The sequence below is a fragment of the Dipodomys ordii genome, unplaced genomic scaffold (genome assembly GCF_000151885.1).
Source record: "Dipodomys ordii isolate 6190 unplaced genomic scaffold, Dord_2.0 Scaffold4, whole genome shotgun sequence".
NCBI classification, from domain to species: domain Eukaryota; kingdom Metazoa; phylum Chordata; class Mammalia; order Rodentia; family Heteromyidae; genus Dipodomys; species Dipodomys ordii.
The window spans coordinates 28,137,463-28,157,996 of NW_012267220.1; the positions used below are offsets into that span (position 1 = coordinate 28,137,463).

Genomic DNA, 20,534 nt, shown 5'->3' on the forward strand with positions numbered 1-20,534 from the left:
AAAAAAAAAGAAAGAAAGAAAACTGATTGTGCACATATGGCTACAAGAGTAACCTAACTGCAGAATTCTTTTTTAGGAAATATCAAAATGTGTACTGCCAGTTACTTTTTTCCAATTACAATGCAAAAGATTCTTGGATGCCAAATGAACTCCAAGATATGGACACAAGAGGTGTATTCTTTGTTGTTGTTCTAATAAACTATGTGATTTTTTTTGTATCTTTTGTATGTTCTTCCTCCTATGGTATGTATTCCGTTGTCACTGTATTTGATTTCAGTACCTTCATATTGTGTATACATTTATTTGAATTAGGTAAGAGAAGGGGAACAACAGAATGGTGAGACAAAGGACAAGGGGGAACCAATGCAACAGCGATATACACAAGACAATACGTTGGAAATGATCTGTACAACTTGGGGAAGGAGGATAGGGCATCAGGAGAAAAATGAGGGAAGTGGTAACAAGTTTGACTAGAAATATAGTTATTGCCTTACTTATGTAACTGTGATCCTTCTGTATATCACAGACAATAAAAAAAAAAAGATTCTTGGCATAGGCTGTGTTAAAGAGGGTTTATCTTTTAAAAGACACAATGTCCAAAGTGCTGATGGTTTATGTCTCTAATTCAACCTAGTAAGGAGGCTGAGATCTGGAGGACTGTGGCTCATAGCCAGCTCAGGCAGAAAAGCCCAAGAAACACCATCCCCAAAATAACTAGCAAAAAGCCAGGCTAGAGGCATGGCTCAAGTGGTAGAGCACCAGCTTGACAAACAAATCAAGAAAGCCTGAGAAGGCCTATGTTCAAATCCAAGTACAGCCAAAAACAAGGAAAGAAATAGAAAAGTCGTAATGCTATAATGAGATATTTTGTTATCAAGTCATAAAACATTAGCAGGCATGATAACAGATGCTGGAGGGGATGTGGACAGAGGGAACCTTACTGCATTGTTGGTGGGAGTGTAACCTCACAAACAAGGGTATACTAATGCTACCAGCACACCTATGTTTATTGCAGCATTATTCACCATAGCTAAGATATGGAACCAACCCAGATGTCCCTCAGTAGATGAATTGATCAAGAAAATGTGATATGTATATATATATATATATATATATATATATACATACATACATATAATGGAATTCTATGCCTCCACCAGAAACAATGACATTGCCCCATTTGTTAGGAAATGGAAAGACTTGGAAAAAATTATATTAAGTGAAGTAAGCCAGGCCCAAAGAAACATACGTCCCATGGTTTCCCTTATTTGCAATAACTAGTATATGTCTAGGACAAGCAGAAAAGGTAAAAAGCTACGTACATATGACCATATAAGATGATGTTAAGAGAAATGAACCCCAAAATAGGGACAGAAATGGTTTTTACTCTTTCTTGGTATTGTTTTTAACGTATTTATAATGTACTATGTGATTTTTTTTTTGTTTTTTGGGGGTATGTTCCTCCCCCATGGTATAACTCCTATTTTCACTCTATTTGATTCTGGTGCCCCGCATCTTGTATATACACTTTTCTAATTTGGGGAGAGGAAGGGAAAAAACAAAATGCTTAAATTGGGATACAGGTTCACCCATTGTAACAATGTGGGGGGCTGGTAGTGGAGCTTGAACTCTGGGTCTGGGCACTGTCCCTCAGCTCTTTAGCTCAAGGCTAGCGCTCTACCATTTGAGCCACCGTGCCCACTCAGGGCTTTTTTTTTCTTGTTTATATGGTGCTGAGGAATCGAACCCAGGGCCTCAGGCATGCCAGGCAAGCGCTCTACCACTGAGCCACCTTCCCAGCCCCCTATTTGCATTTTTAAAACTACAAAAAGATCTTCAGAATGATAATTAGGATAATCAAAATCTCTAAACAAGCATTTCAGAAGAAATTTGCACTAACTCGTTTACTTTTGATAAATTTCCCTGTAGCATAAACAATACACTTAAAATCATCCTCTGGCAATCCATTTCAAAAATAGCCTGCAGCAGGCTATTTTGTAGTCTCTTCAATCGAATCCTCCTATTCACCATCTTGCCTTAGTCCCTAACCAAAGCAATGTAGGTAACCACAGAGGAGAAGAGAATCCACAGAAGGCAGCATGTGAAGACAGTGAGGGTAGAATGATAGAGGGAAAGCCCAATCTGCTTCCCCAGGCTGCTACGTCCAACCCAATGTCTAATTCAGCTCCCAGGGTTCTCTGGTGTTACAAGGCAGCACTCTATTTTTTACTTGTTCTTGCTTTTGTTTTCTCATTGCTAGGGATCAAACCCAGGTCTCAGTCCTGTGAAGATGGGGTGGGGGAGCTGAGGAAAGGAAAATGGGGTGAGATTTGAATAGGAGCCTTGTCACCCAGGGGCTTCATCACAGAGAAGTTATATATTTCCAATACCAAGAACCAAACCTAGAGCCTTGTACACGCTAGGCAAGTCTCTACCACTGAGATACATACCTCTCTCTAAGAAGTTTGATACATACTAAAGACAGTTTTAGGCAGGGGTTTTATGACCTGATTCGTATTTAATTTATTTGGTTTTGATATATGTATCAAAAAGTCCCTCAGGTAGTTGGATGCCAATGGTTCATGCCTGTAATCCCAGAAACTCAGGAGGGCGGGACCTGAGAATGGAGGTTTTTGTTTGTTTGTTTGTTTGTTTTTTGTCCGTAGTGGGGCTTGAACTCTGGGCCTGGCACTGTCCCTCAGCTCTTCAGCTCAAGGCTAGTGCTCTAGCACTTGAGCTACAGCGTCACTTCCGGCTTTCTGGTGGTTTGCTGGAGATAAGAGTTTCACAGACTTTCCTGCTCAGGCTGGCTTTGAACCACAATCCTCAGATCTAGCCTCCTGAGTAGCTAGGATTACAGGTGTGAGCCACCAGCACCCAGCGAGAATGGAGTTTTGAAGCCAGCCTGGGCAAAAAAGTTCATTAAGACTCTCATCTCCAGGGCTGGGAAGGTGGCTCAGTGGTAGAGCGCTTGCCTTGCAAGCATGAGGCCCTGTGTTCGATTCCTCAGCACCACATAAGCAAAAAGAAAAAAGCCGGAAGTGGGGCTGTGGCTCCAGTGGTAGAGCGCTAGCCTTGAGCTGAAGAGCTGAGGGACAGCGCCCAGGCCCAGAGTTCAGGCTCCACGACTGGACCCAAAAAAAAAAAGACTCATCTCCAATTAACTACCAAAAAAGCCAAAAGTGGAGCTGTGGCTCAAGTGGTAGAGCACTAGCCTTGAGCACAAAAACTCAGACAGTGCCCAGGCCCCCAGTTTAAGTCCCAAATTGGTACCAAAATTAAATAAATCATAATATGATATTTTGCCAGTACCAAGGCCTGAACTCAGGACTTTATGTTTACTCAGTTTGCTTTCTCAGATAGCATTCTACTACTTCAGCTATGTCTCAAGCCCTGCTCTGTGTGCGTGTGCATGTGTATGTGTGTGTGTGTTTATGTCCTTTTTGCTCAAGGATAACACTTGAACCACAGCTCCACTTCCAGCTTTTTTGGTACTTAATGGGAGATAAGGGTATAATGGACTTTCTTGCCTGGGCTGACTTAAAAACACCTCTGCTCTCAGACTCCTGAATAGCTAGGGTTATAGGCATGAGCCACAGGCACCAGGCTTTGTTTTTTTAATTTTTAAGAAAAAAGAGAAACATGTCAGCTAAAGCTGTGACTGTGTTCCTAGGATTTCTGGGTATCAGAGAATCTGCTAAGAATTGGATCACTGCCAGCATTTCCACTGCCCAAAGTACTGAAGCTGCAGTCTTGAAATCAGTACTCTGCCTCCTGATGCCAGTCAGGAGGAAAGTGCCTGCCTGACTTTGGCACTTGAACTTTCTTTGCTTCCTTGGAAAGTTTTAAAATTAACATGAGAAATAGGGTCAGACTTTGGCTCTTTCTTCCATTCTGTTTTTACACGGATAGAGACAGCTTAAAAAGAGAAAGACTAGGTGAGAAACAAGGCTAAGACCACCCTAGTCCTTACTGAACAACCCTTCAAACTAATCAGCACTAGGATCACTAAAGCCTCCACCCTTGTATCAAGTTAAAGTCAGCAAGATTCCAATTATTCCCTTATTTTCTTTTTTAGTGAAAAGGTTGATGATCAAGTACTATTAAAATGTAATCAGTAGCTAGGTACTGGTAGTTCACGCCTGTAATTCTAGCTTCTCATGAGGTTGAGCTTTTTTTTATTGTACTGTTTTCAGTTGTTTTTCTTTTTTTTTTACATGTTCTTTTTTTTCTTATAAGAGTAATATCAGAGGGGGTTACAGTTTCAAAAGTAAGGTAATGGGTACATTTCTTGTCAAACATTGTTATTCCCTCCCTTGTTTTCTCCCACTTTCCCTCCCACTCCTAGTCCCCTCCCCCTCCAAGTTATAAAGTTCATTTTCAACATAGTTCCTTTTGAGTATCTCTGTTGCATTGCTTCACCCTTGAGTCTCTTTATTTTTTTTATTGTGAAAATACCGTACAGAGGGGTTACAATTACATGGGCAAGATAATGAGTACTTTTCTTATCAAGCATTGTAGCCTCCTCCTTTGTTTCCCCTTCCCATCCCTTCCCATCCTCCCCCCGGCTCTCCCCACCCCCCCAGAAAAGTACATTTCGTATCAAGTATTGTTGCCTCCTCCTTTCTTTTTCCCCTACCATCCCTGTCCTCCCGCCTCCACAATTACACTACCTCGGCCCTCCCCCCTCCCCCCCCCCACACTCCTCCCCCCACCCCCAGCCAAAGTTCTAAGCATTTTGTACATGTCATTGTTGCAATGGGTCCACCTGTAATTCTATTTAAACAATTTTCTTTTTTCCCTTCCCCTTCCCAAATTATACCAACATCAAATACAGGAAAACAGGGATATACTGTGAGGGAGGGACATACAAAGCAACAAAACAATCGCCTTATAAATATGTTAGAAACAATAGCAAGAAAGAGAAAAACACTTGTGTCCTTATCTTGGGGTTCATTTTGTCTAATATCATCTTATCTGACCTTTTCCACTTGTCTCAGACGTATACTAGTTATTGCAAATAAGGGAAACCATGGGGCCTATGTTTTTCTGGGCCTGGCTTACTTCAATACTTTTTTATATTTGGAAATTTTTATGTTTTCATAACAAAAGATTTTCAAGGAAAAATAGAGTAATAGTATATAGTTCACATACAGAATAGGAAATATAAAATAGTATGATAGTGGCTATAATAGGATTTAAAATATTTATTTTCCATTTTCATTCTCTCGTTCTTGTTCTTGTTGTTGTTGATCCTCCTCTTCTCCTCCTTCTCTTCTTCTCCTCCTCCTCCTTCTCTTTCTTCTTCTTCCTCTTTTTTTTTTTTTCGGTTGGTCCTGGGACTTGAACTCTGGGCCTGGGCCCTGTCCCTCAGCTCTTCAGCTCAAGGCTAGCACGCTATCACTTGAGGCACAATGCCACTTCTGGTTTTCTGGTGGTTTATTGGAAATAAGAGTCATATGCCCAGTCTCCCTTTGAACCATGATACTCAGATCTCAACCTCCTGAGTAGCTAGGATTACAGGCGTGAGTCACTGGTACCCAGCTTTTTTATTCTTTCATATTCTCTTTCTCTCTCTCTTTTTCTACCTTTATTTCACATTCTCTGTCTCTTTCATTCTTCCCCCTCTCTGTCTTCCTTTCTCCCACACGGGAGAGGTGGGGTCATCAAGGAATAATTCTTGTGTTGGGGCTGGGAAGGTGGCTCAGTGGTAGAGCGCTTGCCTTGCAAGCCTGAGGCCCTGGGTTCGATTCCTCAGCACCATATAAGCAAAAAGAAAAAAGCCGGAAGTGGCGCTGTGGCTCAAGTGGTAGAGCACTAACCTTGAGCTGAAGAGCTGAGGGACAGCGCCCAGGCCCAGAGTTCAGGCCCCATGACTGGCAAAAAAAAAAAAAAGTCTCACAGACTTTCCTGCCTGGGCTGGCTTTGAACCTCAATCCTCAGATCTCACTCTGAGTAGCTAGGATTACAGGTGTGAGCCACCGGCGCCCGGCATTCTCAAATGTATCTTATGAGACAAAAAGCTAGAAATTATATATTAATCACTATTACTCTTGGGCTTAACTCTCTCCTGAGACAAAATGTTCTTGTTAATTAGGCCTTTATGTATACTACTAAATTAATACAAGCCAGGTGCACCTAACTCAAACCTGTGTTCCTGGATACTCAGCAGGCTGAGATCTGAGCATCTCAGTTTGAAGCCAGCCCAGGGAGAAGAGTCCATGAGACTCTTATCTTCAATAAACCACCAAAGTCGGGCACCAGTGACTCATACCTGTTATCCTAGCTACTAAGGAGGCTGAGATTTGAGGATCATGGTTCAAAGCCAGCCCATGCAAGAAAGTCCATGAGACTCTTATGGCCAATTAACCATTAGAAAACTGGAAGTGGTGCTGTGGCTCAAGTGATAGAGCACTTGAGCTGAAGAGCTGAGGACAGTGCCCATGCCCAGAGTTCAAACCCCACAACTGACCAAAAAAAAGTCAGAAATAGAGCTGTGGCTCAAGTAGTAAAGCACTAGTCTCAAGCAAAAGAAGCTTAAGGACAGAGCCCAGGCCCTAAGTTCAAGCTCCAGGACCAGCACCAAACCAATATAATAAGTAATAATTAAAACGTATAGCTGGTGCCAGTGGCTCACGCCTGTAATCCTAGCTACTCAAGGAAGCTGAGATCTGAGGATCTGCAGTTCAAAGCCAGCCCGGGCAGGAAAGTCCAAGAGACTCTTATCTCCAATAAACACCAGAAAACAGGAAGTGGCTCAAGTAGTAGAGCACTAGCCTTGAGCTGAAGAGCTGAGGGACAGTGCCACGGCCCAGAGTTCAAGCCCCACAACTGATAAAAAATAAATTAAATAAATAAATAAAACATTTATAGAGCTTTAAAAGTGAAATGCTATACTTGTTCAGATGTAGACAGGAAATAGCAGTGTCTTGACCACCCTCCCTCCCTCTTACTAGTCAGAGGTCACCACTCTAGTTCCAAGTGTTTCTTCTGGGGGATATGTGTACTTCAAAAATTCCTATGCACCATGCTGCTTCTTAGTGTCATAATGCTAGTAGCTATTATGAAGATGTACACTGGAATGTCATCCCCTACCACTCTTTACCCTACATGTTTGTCTTCTCCACCCATCCTCATCCATCTTGATTCTCTATCCAATATTTCCTTATTACATGTATATTCGTCATAGCTGAATCAAACCATTGTGTTATAATTACTTTTGTTTTCAAATCCTTGGCTCATTCTGTACATCTTCCAAAAGCTCTACAACATGTGCCTCATGCCACCTCTCCCATGGACAAACTGGCATCATCTGACAGATTGTGACACTTCAACAGTGGAGAAATTAATTTTTTATTCATTTGTGGTTAACCTATAATTTCACAATGAAGTAGGTGGGGGATCAGCAAAACTAGGATTCTCATAAATGCTTGAGCTTTAGAAATTTGGATGACAAAGAAGTTTAAGTCAATTCTTTATCATTGTAGTATCACTTGCAGAAATTTTCTCAAGAAGGTAATTCAACCCAACTTGAAAGAATGACACACACTCCATATTACATGAGTGAGCAACAAGACTCAGCACAACTGTTATTATAAAGATCAAACCCTGAACCAATGTTTTCATTTTTCCACTCTGCCACCAAGTTCCCTGACACCTGGGTGACCACTGTGAATGTGCCTGCTTCCTGTTAGGCATAAGATGATATGATAGCCTTTCCCTCATAGTAATAACTGTAGCTGATATAGATGATGTGGCTAAGATCCAACTGTTACACCAAAGACAGTAGCACCACAGTCCCCACAGCACCCTCCTGACGTTCCATAGTGCAATGTCAGGTATGCATGTAGTGTGGCATCCATGCTGTAGATGTACACTCGAAGGTCGCTCGAGTACATTTTCTTCTCTTTTCTAAGAGTTACAAGAGTCAGTTCCTATTTGACTCTTGCCAAATAAAGAAAAAACATAAGTTCAGAGTTAAAAGTAGTGGACTGACAATTCACTAAGGTAATAGTTGAAGTTTGAATCCATTATGGAAAGTAAATGAATGAGATCTATTGCCCTCTCAGAATTCAAAAAGGATGACACTAATACTCACAGTGGGGGAGGCCAAGAGCAACCTGGTCTACCTAGAAGTTGCCTGAAAGTAAGGTGACTATGGGAACAAACAAAAAAGGATTGTTCAGCCAGGCACCAGTGGCTCACACCTATAATACTATCTACTCAGGAGTCTGGGATATGAGGATAGTGGTTCAAAGCCAGATGGGGCATTAAAGTCCATGAGACTCTTGTCTCTGTTTATCTACTAACAAAGCCAGGAGTGGAGCTATGGCTCAAGTAATAGAATGCTAACCTTGAGCAAAATGCTCAGGTACATTGTCCAGGCCCTGAGTTCAAGCCCCAGGACTGGCATCAAAAAAAAAAAAGGAGGACTGTTCAAAAGAGGAAGAGTGGGCAAATGTAATCATAATATTAAATGTGTGTGTGTGTGTGTGTGTGTGTGTGTGTGAAAATATAACCAGTAAAGTGGAGGGATTGGTGGGGTTGGGAGAGATAAGGGAGAATGACAAAAGGAGAGACACTGAGTACGATGCATTGTATTCACAAACTGACATGCTGAATTGAAACCTCTTTGTACAACTACTCAAAGATAATTTTTAAAAATTAGATAATATTGGGGCTGGGAAGGTGGCTCAGTGGTAGAGAGCTTGCCTTGCATGCATGAGGCCCTGGGTTTGATTCCTCAGCACCACATAAGCAAAAAGAAAAAAGCCGGAAGTGGTGCTGTGGCTCAAGCGGTAGAGCGCTAGCCTTGAGCTGAAGAGCTGAGGGACAGCGCCCAGCCCAGAGTTCAGGCCCTACAACCGGACCCAAAAAAAAAACAAAAAAACTGAAAGGATCATTGCTGGGAAATCTGACCAACTCAAAAGAAAAAAAGTAATACTAACAAAACAATAATAATTAGCATCACTATAACAACCCAAGCTGTGAATGGTAATTATGTGAATGAAACACTTCTAGTGGCAAGCATTTTAGTAAGGGACACTCACCCTCTACACCTACCTAGGCTTGGTGACAGATTATCAGCCTCATGAACTGATAAGACTAAGTAAAATACCAGGATACAAAATCAATATACAAAAATCAATATACATAGCTTTTCCATGTATACCAACAATGAACAGACTTGGAAAGAAACCAGGAAAGCAATTCTATTCACAATAGCCACAAAATAAATAGCCAGGCTCCAGTGGCTCATGCTTATAATCCTAGCTACTCTAGAAACTGAGATTGGAGGATCGTGACTCAAAGGCAACCTGGGCAGGAAAATCCATCACTCTTATCACCGATCAATGACCAAACAACTAGAAGTGGCACTGTACCTGAAGTGGTAGAGTGAGAAAGCTAAGGGACAGTACCCAGTACTAACACTAAAATAAAATAAAAAGTGCCTAGAAATACATTTTACTAAGGAAATGAAGAATCTCTACAAGAAAAAGTGTAAATCACTGAAGACAGAAACTGAAGAAGACAGTAGAAGATGGAAAGAAACCCCATGCTCATGGACTAGCAAAACCAATACCATAAAAATGACTACACCACCAAAAGCAGTCTATATATTCAGTACAATCTCCATCAAAATTACAATGACATTCTTCACAGAGGTAGAAAAGTAAATCCAAAACTGGGTGCCAGTGGCTAACACGTGTAATCCTAGCTATACAGGAGACTGAGTCTCTGAGGATCAGAATTCAAAGTCAGCCAGGTCAGGAAAGTGCTTGAGACTCTTATCTCCAATTAATCACAGAAAAGGCCAGATATGACACTGTGGCTCAAGTGGTAGAGCTCTAGCCTTGAGCAAAAGGAGCTCAGGGATAGCACCCAGCCCCGGATTTCAAGCCCCAGGACCAGCAAAAAGAAAAAGAAATTCTAAAATGAATATGGAAGTACAAAAGGTCTTGAATAGCTGAAATAATCCTGAGCAAAAGTATATACTAATAAAATAAAATACAATAATAAAATTAAAAATCTACACTATCACAACACCTGACTTTCAACTATTGGGTAACAAAAAACAGCTTGGTAGTGGCACAAAGACAGCAACACAGACCAATGGAACAAAAGATCCAGAATAAGCTCACATAGCTATAGGCAGCTCATTTTTTATAAAGATGCCATAAATATATGTTGGAGAAAAAGATAGCCTCTTCACAAAGAGTGCTGGGAAAACTAGAGATCTACATGTAAAAGACTGATACTAGATCCCCTGTTTCTTGCTCTGTACTAAAATCTATTCAAAATGGATCAAAACGTTAACAGAAGACCTGGAAGTTTGAAAACATTGGAAGATATACAAATAGGCAACTGACTTCCTGAATAGAACTCCACTAGCCCAGCAAGGACTGACCAACGTGATCACATCAAACTAAAAAACTTCTTCTTTGAAAACATTGGAAGATATACAAATAGGCAACTGACTTCCTAAATAGAACTCCACTAGCCCAGCAAGGACTGACCAACGTGATCACATCAAACTAAAAAACTTCTTCACAGGAAGTAATCAGTAGACTGAAGAGAGCCTACAGAATGAAACAAAATCTTTGCCAGCCAATGGCTCACATCCATCATCCTAGCTACTCAGAAGGCTGAGATCTGAGGATTGCGGTTCAAAGCTAGCCCAAGCAGAAAGTCCAGGAGACTCTTATTTCCAATAAACCACCAAAAAACAAGAAGTGGTGCTATGGTGCTATAGCTCAAGTGGTAGAGCACTCACCTTGAGCTGAAGAGACGAGCTCAGAGACAGTGCTCAGGCCCAGAGTTCAAGCCCCACAATGGACAAAAATGTGTGTGTGCGTGTGTGTGTGTGTGTGTGTGTGTGTGTGTGTGTATGCCAGATGCATAATTGACAAGGGATTAATAACAAAATATACAGAGAGCAGTAAAAACTAAGCTCCCAAAGAATCAACAACCCAATTAATAAATAGGCCAATGAACTGAGATATAATCTCAAAGAAGTACAAATGACCAATAAATGCAAGAAGAAATATTTAGAATTCCTGGCCATGTACAAAAAGCAAATTAAAATGACATCGACTTAGCTACTTAGGAGGCTGAAATATGAGGATTACAGTTCAAATTACAGTTCAATTACTAGTTCAGGCAAAGTCCATGAGGTTTTTATCTCCAATTAACCAGCAAAAAGTCAAAAGTGGTAGAAGTGTAAAACAGTATCTCTTCAGCAAAAATGCTAGGCGAGAGTGTTAAGGGCCTGAGTTCAAGTTCCAGTATCAGCACAGAACAGATTCTGCTGGAGTATTATGGGTATGGAGGGGAAGGTGAATGAAGAGGGTGAAGAAGGATGAATATAGTAGAAGTATTTTATATACAAGTATGAAAATACAACAATGAAACCTGTTGAAATTGTCTTAAGGGAGGAAGGAGAGTGAAAAAGAGTGAAAGAATCTGATCAGAGTACACTGTATGCATATAAAGACATACAATGAAATCCTCTTATATACTAATATATGCTAATAACAATAAAATAATTTTTTAATCATGAGGTAAATTTTTTTAAAAAGAATTTAGAGTAGTACATGCCTGTAATCCCAGCTATGTTGGGAGGTCAGAGAGAGGAGTATCAAGGAATAAAACCAATGTGAATATAAAAAGTGTAATGTGGATAAAAGTAAGACTATTATCTGAAAATTAAGTTTATGCTCACTAGACACTCTGTGGAAAATGAGCTATACAATTTGTTGGATGGGGAGTGAAGGAAGGAGTGACACAGTCCATAAGGAAATGTACTCGTTCCCTGACTTACATAATTACAACCACTCTGTACCGTACCTTTATGATAACAATTAAAATTAATAAAATAAAACACTTCTACAATCTCAGCTACTCAGGAGCAGATAAAAGGAGGATCACACTCTGAGGCCAGACATTATCTCAAAGATAAACTCACACAAAAAAGGCTGAAGATGTGGTTCAAGTGATAGGCCCTGAGTTTGGACTCAAAATTGATAAATGGCAACCTCATCATGGAAGCTGATGCTGAACAATCTTGTTATTTTTACTTCAGATTAATCTGACATCAAAGTAAAGAACACCAGGCTTGACTTATGGCCAATTAAGCATCTATCACAATAATAACCTCCTGCCTCTATCCCAAGTGCCATTCTGACTGGATGCCAGCAGTGTAGGTAAGACTCACGTACTTGTATAAAGTCAGCAGGCTCAATACCTAACTAAACACAATCTAGTTTGCTCTTCAGAAAGACCAAGTGACCCAGCCAACCACGTTTATGTTGTCTAGCTTGACTTGGGTTTTTGCCAAGTGCTCAGGCCCTAGCTTAGCCCTGAGGAAGGAACAAAAGAAGAAAGGCAAAAGCCCTGCTTACCATAGAAGAGGAAAGCTTTGGTCATGGGATGATGCTGGTAGGTGCGGTTGATGGTGAAGAAACAGTTATCTGCCCCACACTGGCCAAGCCTTCCAGTCTCCCCAGTCAGGGGGGACCACCAGAGTATGATGGGGTAGCTCTTGACTTCCCATGTGTTCTTCTTATCCATGCTCAGTGCTTCTTTCTTAATGAATGGATCAAGATGCTTAAATTCTTCTTCCAAAGTTTTATGCTCATCTTGAAAAGTTTTTAACTTCTTCCTTTCAAATTTTCCCAGTTCAACCACCACCTAAATGTGAAGACAAGTATTATCAGTCCAATGATTTGTCTTTGTCCATCCTCCATTCTCATTGGGAAGTCCCAAATTCTGGGACTACAAGCATGTCCCACTCTATGTCTGGCCATTCCTACATATTTTTTTTTAATCTGGGTGAGTCTTTTTTAAAAATTTATTGTCAAGGTGGTATACAGAGCAGTGACAGTTACAAAAGTCAGGTAATGAGTACATTTCCTTTTGAACAGTGTCACCTCTCCCTCATTCTTTCCCAGATTCTCCCCTCCTGATTTCTCTCCCCACGCTCCAAGTTGTATAGTTCATGTCCAAAATAGTGTCTATGAGTTTCACTGCTCAGTTGGTTCACCCTTTGTCCCAAGTTTCTGTGCTTCCCCTTCCCCTCCCCAATGGGATCAACTTATATACAAAACAAAGGGTATAGAAACCAAAAACAGAGGGAATAAACCAAAGGAAAAAGGAAAAAAAAAAAAAAGAACCACAGCCAGGCACTGGTGGCTCACACCTATAATCCTAGCTACTCAGGAAGCTGAGATCTGAGGATTGTGGTTCAAAGCCAGCCCAGCCAGTAAAGTCTGTGAGACTATTATCTCCAAATAACCACCAGAAAACAAGAAGTGGTGCTGTGGCTAAAGTTGTAGAGCACTCACTTTGAGCTGAAGAGCTCAGGGACAGTGCCGAGGCCCAGAGTTCAAGCCCCAAGACCAACAAAAAGCAAAAACAAAAACAAAACCTAAACAACAAAAGAACTGCAAACAGTACAATTAAAAAAAAAAAATCTCAGCCGGGCGCTGGTGGCTCACGCCTGTAATCCTAGCTATTCAGGAGGCTGAGATCTGAGGATTGTGGTTCAAAGCCAGCCTGGGCAGGAGAGACCGTGAGACTCATATCTCCAATAAACCACCAGAAAACCGGAAGTGGCGCTGTAGCTCAAGTGGTAGAGCACTCGCCTTGAGCTGAAGAGCTCAGGGACAGCGCCCAGGCCCAGAGTTCAAGCCCCACGACCGACAAAAAAAAATCTCTTGTGGGGCTGGGAAGGTAGCTCAGTGGTAGAGCGCTTGCCTTGTATGCCTGAGGCCCTGGGTTCGATTCCTGAGCACCACATAAGCAGAAAGAAAAAAGCCAGAAGAGGCACTGTGGCTCAAGTGGTAGAGCGCTAGCCTTGAGCTGAAGGGCTGAGGGACATCGCCCAGGCCTAGAGTTCAGGCCCCACGACCAAACCCCCCCCAAAAAAAAAAACCTCTTGCTTCCATTTCTTGGAATAGCATCTTATATGATAGCAGCATTTTATATGATCATATGCACATAGCTATTGAGCCCTTGGAATTCTCTCCTAAGAATATCCTCCTTTGTTCTCACTATGTGAATGTTTAGACTGCTGTTTAATTAATCATGTCTAGGTGTAGTTACTTGTCTTTTACTATCCATTAGGTTTACTTGTAGATTTATAGGCACATTCTACTTATTACAAATGAAAGAAACAATGTAGCCTGTTTCTTTGGGTCTGGCTTGCTTCATTTAGTAAAGTTTTTGCCAAGTCTCTTAATGACCCGTGATTGATCTTGGCCTCTAGTGATAATCCAGGATTATCTGCTTATTTTGTACTGCTTTAATAGAACACCTGAGACTGAGTAGTTTATAAAGAACCAATGGTGGGGCTGGGAAGGTGGCTCAGTGGTAGAGCGCTTGCCTTGCATGCCTGAGGCCCTGGGTTCGATTCCTCAGCACCACATAAGCAAAAAGAAAAAAGCCAGAAGTGGCGCTGTGGCTCAAGTGGTAGAGCGCTAGCCTTGAGCTGAAGAGCTGAGGGACAGTGCCCAGGCCCAGAGTTGGACCCAAAAAAAAAAAAGAACCAATGGTGATTTCTTATAGTTCTGGGAAAGTCCAGAAGTCTGAGGTGAGGATATCCAAGAGAAGGGAAGGACACCAAAGCCTTCCTTTTATCAAGAATCAGACCTAATAGTAGTATTAATCTGTCCTCTGGATCTAATCACTTAACAACACTATCTCTTAACGCTACTGCAACTGGGATTACATTTCTACCACATGAACTCTGAGGGACACATTCACAACAATGGCTACATAAGGCATGTCCCACTTACTGAAGTCTCCTTTTTCTGCACACTGTAGTCTCCTTTTCCATATGAAGTGACATATAGTCCAGGAATGCAGGATGGGGAATGTCTAGCCCTAGGGCCATAAGACCCAATAAATCATTTGGTGCATGATGGGACAAATTTACATGCTTTTCTTCAACTTCCTATGGATGGATATCTGTAGTTTGCCTGTACTGATAATTTTATGTGAACCTCAAATGACATAATTAAAATATCCAAGTGGCCCTTGGCAGAAAAAAAAAAGATTCCCTACCTCCAATCATTAATCATGCCCATTAATCACAGGCATTGCCTCCAAAGTATTTCCCAGCAAGGCTGCTGAATAATTCTATCAGATACTTGGAAACATCTTCCCTCTACCTCATAAGAATATACAGTTTCCACAAAAGGCTTTGTCCCTTGAAAACTATGATAGGGTTGTTTCCTGTCCACTACTAGAGATTATACCCTAGGGAAATGACTTAAAAATTACTGATTTCTTTTTACTTAAATCTGTGGGCATTACATTTCTATAATGTGGCTCTTCTCCAGCAGCTTGTTGAAATAAACATGACTTATAGCCTGAACTACCTTCTCATTTGCCTTGCCTTGCGAATGTACAACCAGTAACTTTAGCGGGGAAGGCATGTTTTAAAAAGCCATAGGTTATAACTTCTAAAATAAAATTTGTTCCACATTTCTGGTCAATGTTTTCTGTGTGAAGTATAAGCTTATTTGCAAAATAGGGTTTCTTTTAAAGGTGAAATTCTTATAACAAACATCTTAAAAACATATTTATCTTCATACATGACTATTTGGATGTAGGAGACACAAGGTATAGGATTATATTAATCAAAATCTCTGTGAAAAAGTCAGGCAAGGGCTGGGAATGTGGTTTAGTGGTAAAGTGCTTCCCTAGCATGCATGAGTTTGATTCCTCAGTACCACATAAACAGTAAAAGCTAGAAGTATCTCTATGACTCAAGTGGTAGAGTGCTAGCCTTGAGCACACAGAAGCTCAGGGAAAAAGCCAGGCCCTGAGTTCAAGCCCCAGGACTGGCAAACAAAAAGAAAAGAAAAGAAAAGAAAAGAGAAAGGGGAAGGGAAGGGAAGGGAAGGGAAAAGAAGGACGGAAGGAAGGACGGAAGGAAGGAAGGAAGGAAGGAAGGAAGGAAGGAAGGAAGGAAGGAAAGAAGAAAAGTCAGCCCAGCCAAGTCCACAAAGTAGGAAATTCAAAAGGACATATAAGAAGGGATACAGAGGGGTACTCACTAGACACTATGCTAAAAATGAACTGTGGGTTAGAATGGGAAGAAAAAACTGGGAGGAAAGGGGCAACATTGTCCAAAAGAAATGTACTCTAGCTGACTTATATAACTGTGACTCCTCTACACATCACATTTATAATAATTTATTTTTTGGGTTTTTTTTGGTTTTTTGTTTGTTTTTTGGTCTGTCGTGAGGCTTGAACTCTAGGCCTGGGTGCTGTCCCTGAGCTCTTCAGCTCAAGGCTAGCACTCTACCACTTAAGCCACAGTGCCACTTCCGGCCTTTTCTGTTTATGTGGTGCTAAAGAATGGAACCCAAGGTCTCATGCATGCAAGGCAAGCACTCTACCACTGAGCCACCTTCCCAGCCCCACAATTATAAAATTTTAAAGAAAGAAATATACTCTTAGCCGGGCACTGGTGGCTCACGCCTGTAATCCTAGCTACTCAGGAGGCTGAGATCTGAGGATCGCGGTTCAAAGCCAGCCCGGGCAGGAAAGTCCGTGAGATTCTGATCTCCAGTTAACCACCAGGAAACCAGAAGTGATGCTGTGGTTCAAGTGGTAGAGCATTAGCCTTGAGCTACAGAGCTCAGGAACAACACCCAGGCCAGAGTTCAAGACCCATAACTGACCAAAAAAGAAAGAAAAAAAAAAGGACAAATAACTGAATATTTAAAATACCATTTATCAAAACAAATTCCAGGAACTAAAATTATGGGGGGTTTGTTGTTATTGCTGGGGGTGATATTTATTTTTGCTTTTAGAGTTTTTTAGAGGGAGTAAAGTGGAAGCACAGTAAGTGAGGAAAAAGGGGTAAACAAATTCAATCATGATACTCAGTATACACCATAGAGAAAATGAACTATGTAACTTGTGGAAAGGAATGGGAGGAGGAAACTGGGGGAAAAGTAAAGGAAATGTACTCATTACCTGACTTATGGAATAGTAACCCTTCTGCACAACACCTTAATAACAACAATAAAATTATATTTTTACAAAAAGGATACATACTATGTACATCACCTTTATAATAACAATAAAAAGAACACATAAGCCAGTTTCTTCAACAAATCCATGACACAAAATAAAACATGGGACTAAAAAAACTTCCAAAAGAAAATAATGTATAAAACTTGAGACATACCAATCAAATGCAGTATGTGCAATTAGTTTAACCCATATTTGAACCACTGATTTTAAAAAGACTTTCTTGAACACTCAGGAAAACTTCAAAAGCCTGCCATAGAGTATTGAGTAATTACTGTAAAATCGATCATGTGAGACAGTAGTAATGTAGTGTTATGATTTTTTGAGGGGGGATTATTTGTTTATATTTGCCATACTGCAGAGTGAACTCTGTCACTTGCTAGGCAAGCTTTCTGCCACTCAAGTCATGCCTCCACTGCTTTTGCTTTGATCTCAACAACTTTATCCCAGCTGACCTCAAACCATGATCCTTCTGTATCCACTCCAGAATTGTTAAGGTTACAGGTATATGCATCACATCCAGCCTATGTTCAATGTTTAAATGTCCTGACTAACATATATCCAGGTAAAATTCTTATTTATGTTTAGAATTTGCTTCCAAGTGTATTAATGAATTCTTTGTGCAACTGAAAAATAAATAAAAATTTAAAAGTAACATACATAGCCAAAGAAGGTGTGTGTATGTGTGCACGTGCACCTGCACGCCAGTCGTAGGACCTAAATTCAGGTCCTGGGCACTGTCCCTGAGCTTTTATTTATTTATTTATTTTCTGGTCATGGGGCTTGAACTCTGGGCCTGGGCACTGTCCCTCAATCTATCACTTGAGCCACAGCACCACTTCCAGCTTTTTCTGTTTATGTGGTGCTGAGGAATTGAACCCAGGGCCTCATGCATGCAAGGCAAGCACTCTACCACTGAGCCATCTTCCCAGCATCCCTGAGCTTTTATAAAGCTCAAGGCCAGCTTTCTTCCACTTAACCCACAGCTCCATTTCCAGTTTTGTAGTTAATTCAAAGTAAAAGTCTCATGGACTTTCCTTCACCAAGCTGGCTTTGAACCTCAAATCTCAGCCTTCTGAGTAGCTTAAGATTATAGATGTGAGGGGAGGGGGGAAGCTGGGAATGGGAAGGGTAAACAAAGGAGGAGGCTGCAATGCTTGGTAAGAAATGTACGCATTATCCTGCCCATGCAATTGTAACCCCTCTGTACAGTTTGTTCACAAATAAAATAAAATAAAATTTAAAAAAAAAGATTATAGATGTGAGCCATCGGTGCCAGCCTACCCAAGGAATTTATAAAGGCAAAATACAGTTAAATGTGAATGAAAAACAATCTGAGATGAATGGCTTCCTCCAGAAAATGATAATATTTCAGCCTTACTGTAGGTAACACACCCTAAATTGTTTATATTACCCTTAATTAAGTAATTTATATACTCTGGAGGTATGATATTGCAAGACATAATTATATTAAAATGAGGTCATTATGGCCAGGTACCAGTAGTTCACACCTATAATCCTAGCTATAGCAGGTGGGTGATCTGAAAACCAAGGATCAAAGGCAGCACTCACAGCAAAGTCCATGAGACTCTTTTACCTCCAATTGGAAAAAGGCAGAAGTGAAGATGTATGTGGCTCACATGGCAGAGCACCAGCCTTGAGCAAAAAAAAAAAAAAAAAAAAGCCAAGGGACAAGCCCTAGTACTAGCACAAAAATAAACAAATTAAACAAATAAGGTTATTAAAGGGGAAATAAAGAAACAGATGTGAGAAAAAGCCTCTTTTCTATCAAAGTAGTTTGCTTCCTGTTAATCTTGAGAGAATTTTCTGTATGGTTCTGATTTGGCTAGGGGGCTTGGCACTTGTTTATTATATTTTAGTTATATATTTCCTTCCCTCCCCCCAGCACTTTAAGACAACCTATTAGAAGGTCCTTGAATTTGTTACATCTTATTAAGCTGCATCCTTTTGCAGATTATGAACCTAAGCTCAGACAATGTGAACAGAGGGGCAGAGCCTGCTGGGTTAGGGATCCAAAGGGAGCAGCCTGTCAGCTCTGAGCGCTTGCTTGCCAGATTTTACAATGATCGCACAGCCTTTTGCAGAAGTAAACCTCATCTTGCCAAGTTCTTTGGAGTAAGTATCCTTATTCCTATGGGATACCCCAACATCCTCAGCTGTTTCTAACACAGTACAGAAAAAAGACAGTAAGACTCAGAGAGAAGGCAGCCATCTCTAAGTCAAGGAGGAAGGCTTGGCAAGAAACAATGTGGCCATCACTTGACCCCTGGGATTCCTTAGTCTCTAGAATTATGAGAAAATAAAGATGTTTGTAGTTAAACCACCTACTCACCAGTTTGCCTGAGCAAACTCACAAAGAATCCATGAAATATATTTTAATTTATCCTTTCCCTACTTATACAGCAGATTATTGTATCTGCCTGGCCTGAAAACCTGTAAAAACAAAATGGTTCTGAATGTGTAAGTGTTGTATCTTTTTCGCTGATAAGTATTTTTTAATATGAGTTTTTAAATAATATTGCCACAATGCTGAACATTGAAGCACCAAAGTTGAAGACATACAAAACTCATACTACAATGCTGGTGGCTCACACCTGTAATCCTAGCTGTGCAGGAAGCTGAGATCTGAGGATCACAGATAAAAACCCGGCAATGGTAGGAAAGTCCACAAGACTTCTGTCTCCAATTAATCAGCAAAATGTCAGAAGAGGAGTTGTGATTCAAATGGTGAGCACTGACCTTGAGCCAAGCAAAAACATTCAGAGACAGTACCTAGGCCCTGAGTTTCATCACAAAACAAACAACAACAACAAAAAACCATCATATCACATCATGGCTAGCAAAACCAAAATTGAGTCAAACAAAGGTTTAGCCTCAGCATTCACATCACTTCTCATTCTCTGAAACTAAGATGACACTCATGTCAAAAATATGACAATTTATTCTGACATCAAAAGGAAAACTCTTGGCTTAGACTCTGGCATTCTTCGTGACTGCAAAAAAAAAAAAGTGCCATCTTAAATCAAAGATCCCTGTTAATATCCCACAGAGAAAGGAAGAAGATTTCAGCTGTTAATTTTCCAGAAGAAGACACAGCAGGTCCTAAATTCCTCTAAGACACACAAGAAGGCACTTTTGGGGGGTATTTTTTTGTTTTTGTTTTTGTTTTTTTGTTGGTCATGGGGCTTGACCTCTGAGCCTGGGCACTGTCCCTGAGCTCTTAGCTCAAGGCTAGTGCTCTACCACTTGAGCCACAATGCCACTTCCGGATTTCTGGTGGTTAATTGGAGATAAGAATCTCACGACCCCCCCAACAACAAATCCTCAAAGAAACAACTGCCCAATAAATAAGTGGGCGAAAGACTTAAAGAGAAACTTCGCTGAAGAAGAAAGAAGGATGGCCAATAAACACATGAAGAAATGTTCAACATCCCTAGCCATAAAAGAAATGCAAATCAAAACAACAT

At 40.8% G+C, this 20,534-nt stretch overlaps 1 protein-coding gene across 1 annotated transcript in view; it reads right to left on the reverse strand.

Moving 5' to 3' along the window:
- The window catches only part of Fut10 (fucosyltransferase 10 (alpha (1,3) fucosyltransferase)), an 82,622-nt gene that overhangs the window by 54,656 nt on the left and 7,432 nt on the right, over positions 1 to 20,534 (reverse strand). Inside the window, exon 2 of the mRNA XM_013024182.1 lies at positions 12,402 to 12,690. Within this exon, the coding sequence (XP_012879636.1) occupies positions 12,402 to 12,690 (289 nt within the window). The remainder of the gene's footprint in view (positions 1 to 12,401; positions 12,691 to 20,534) is intronic.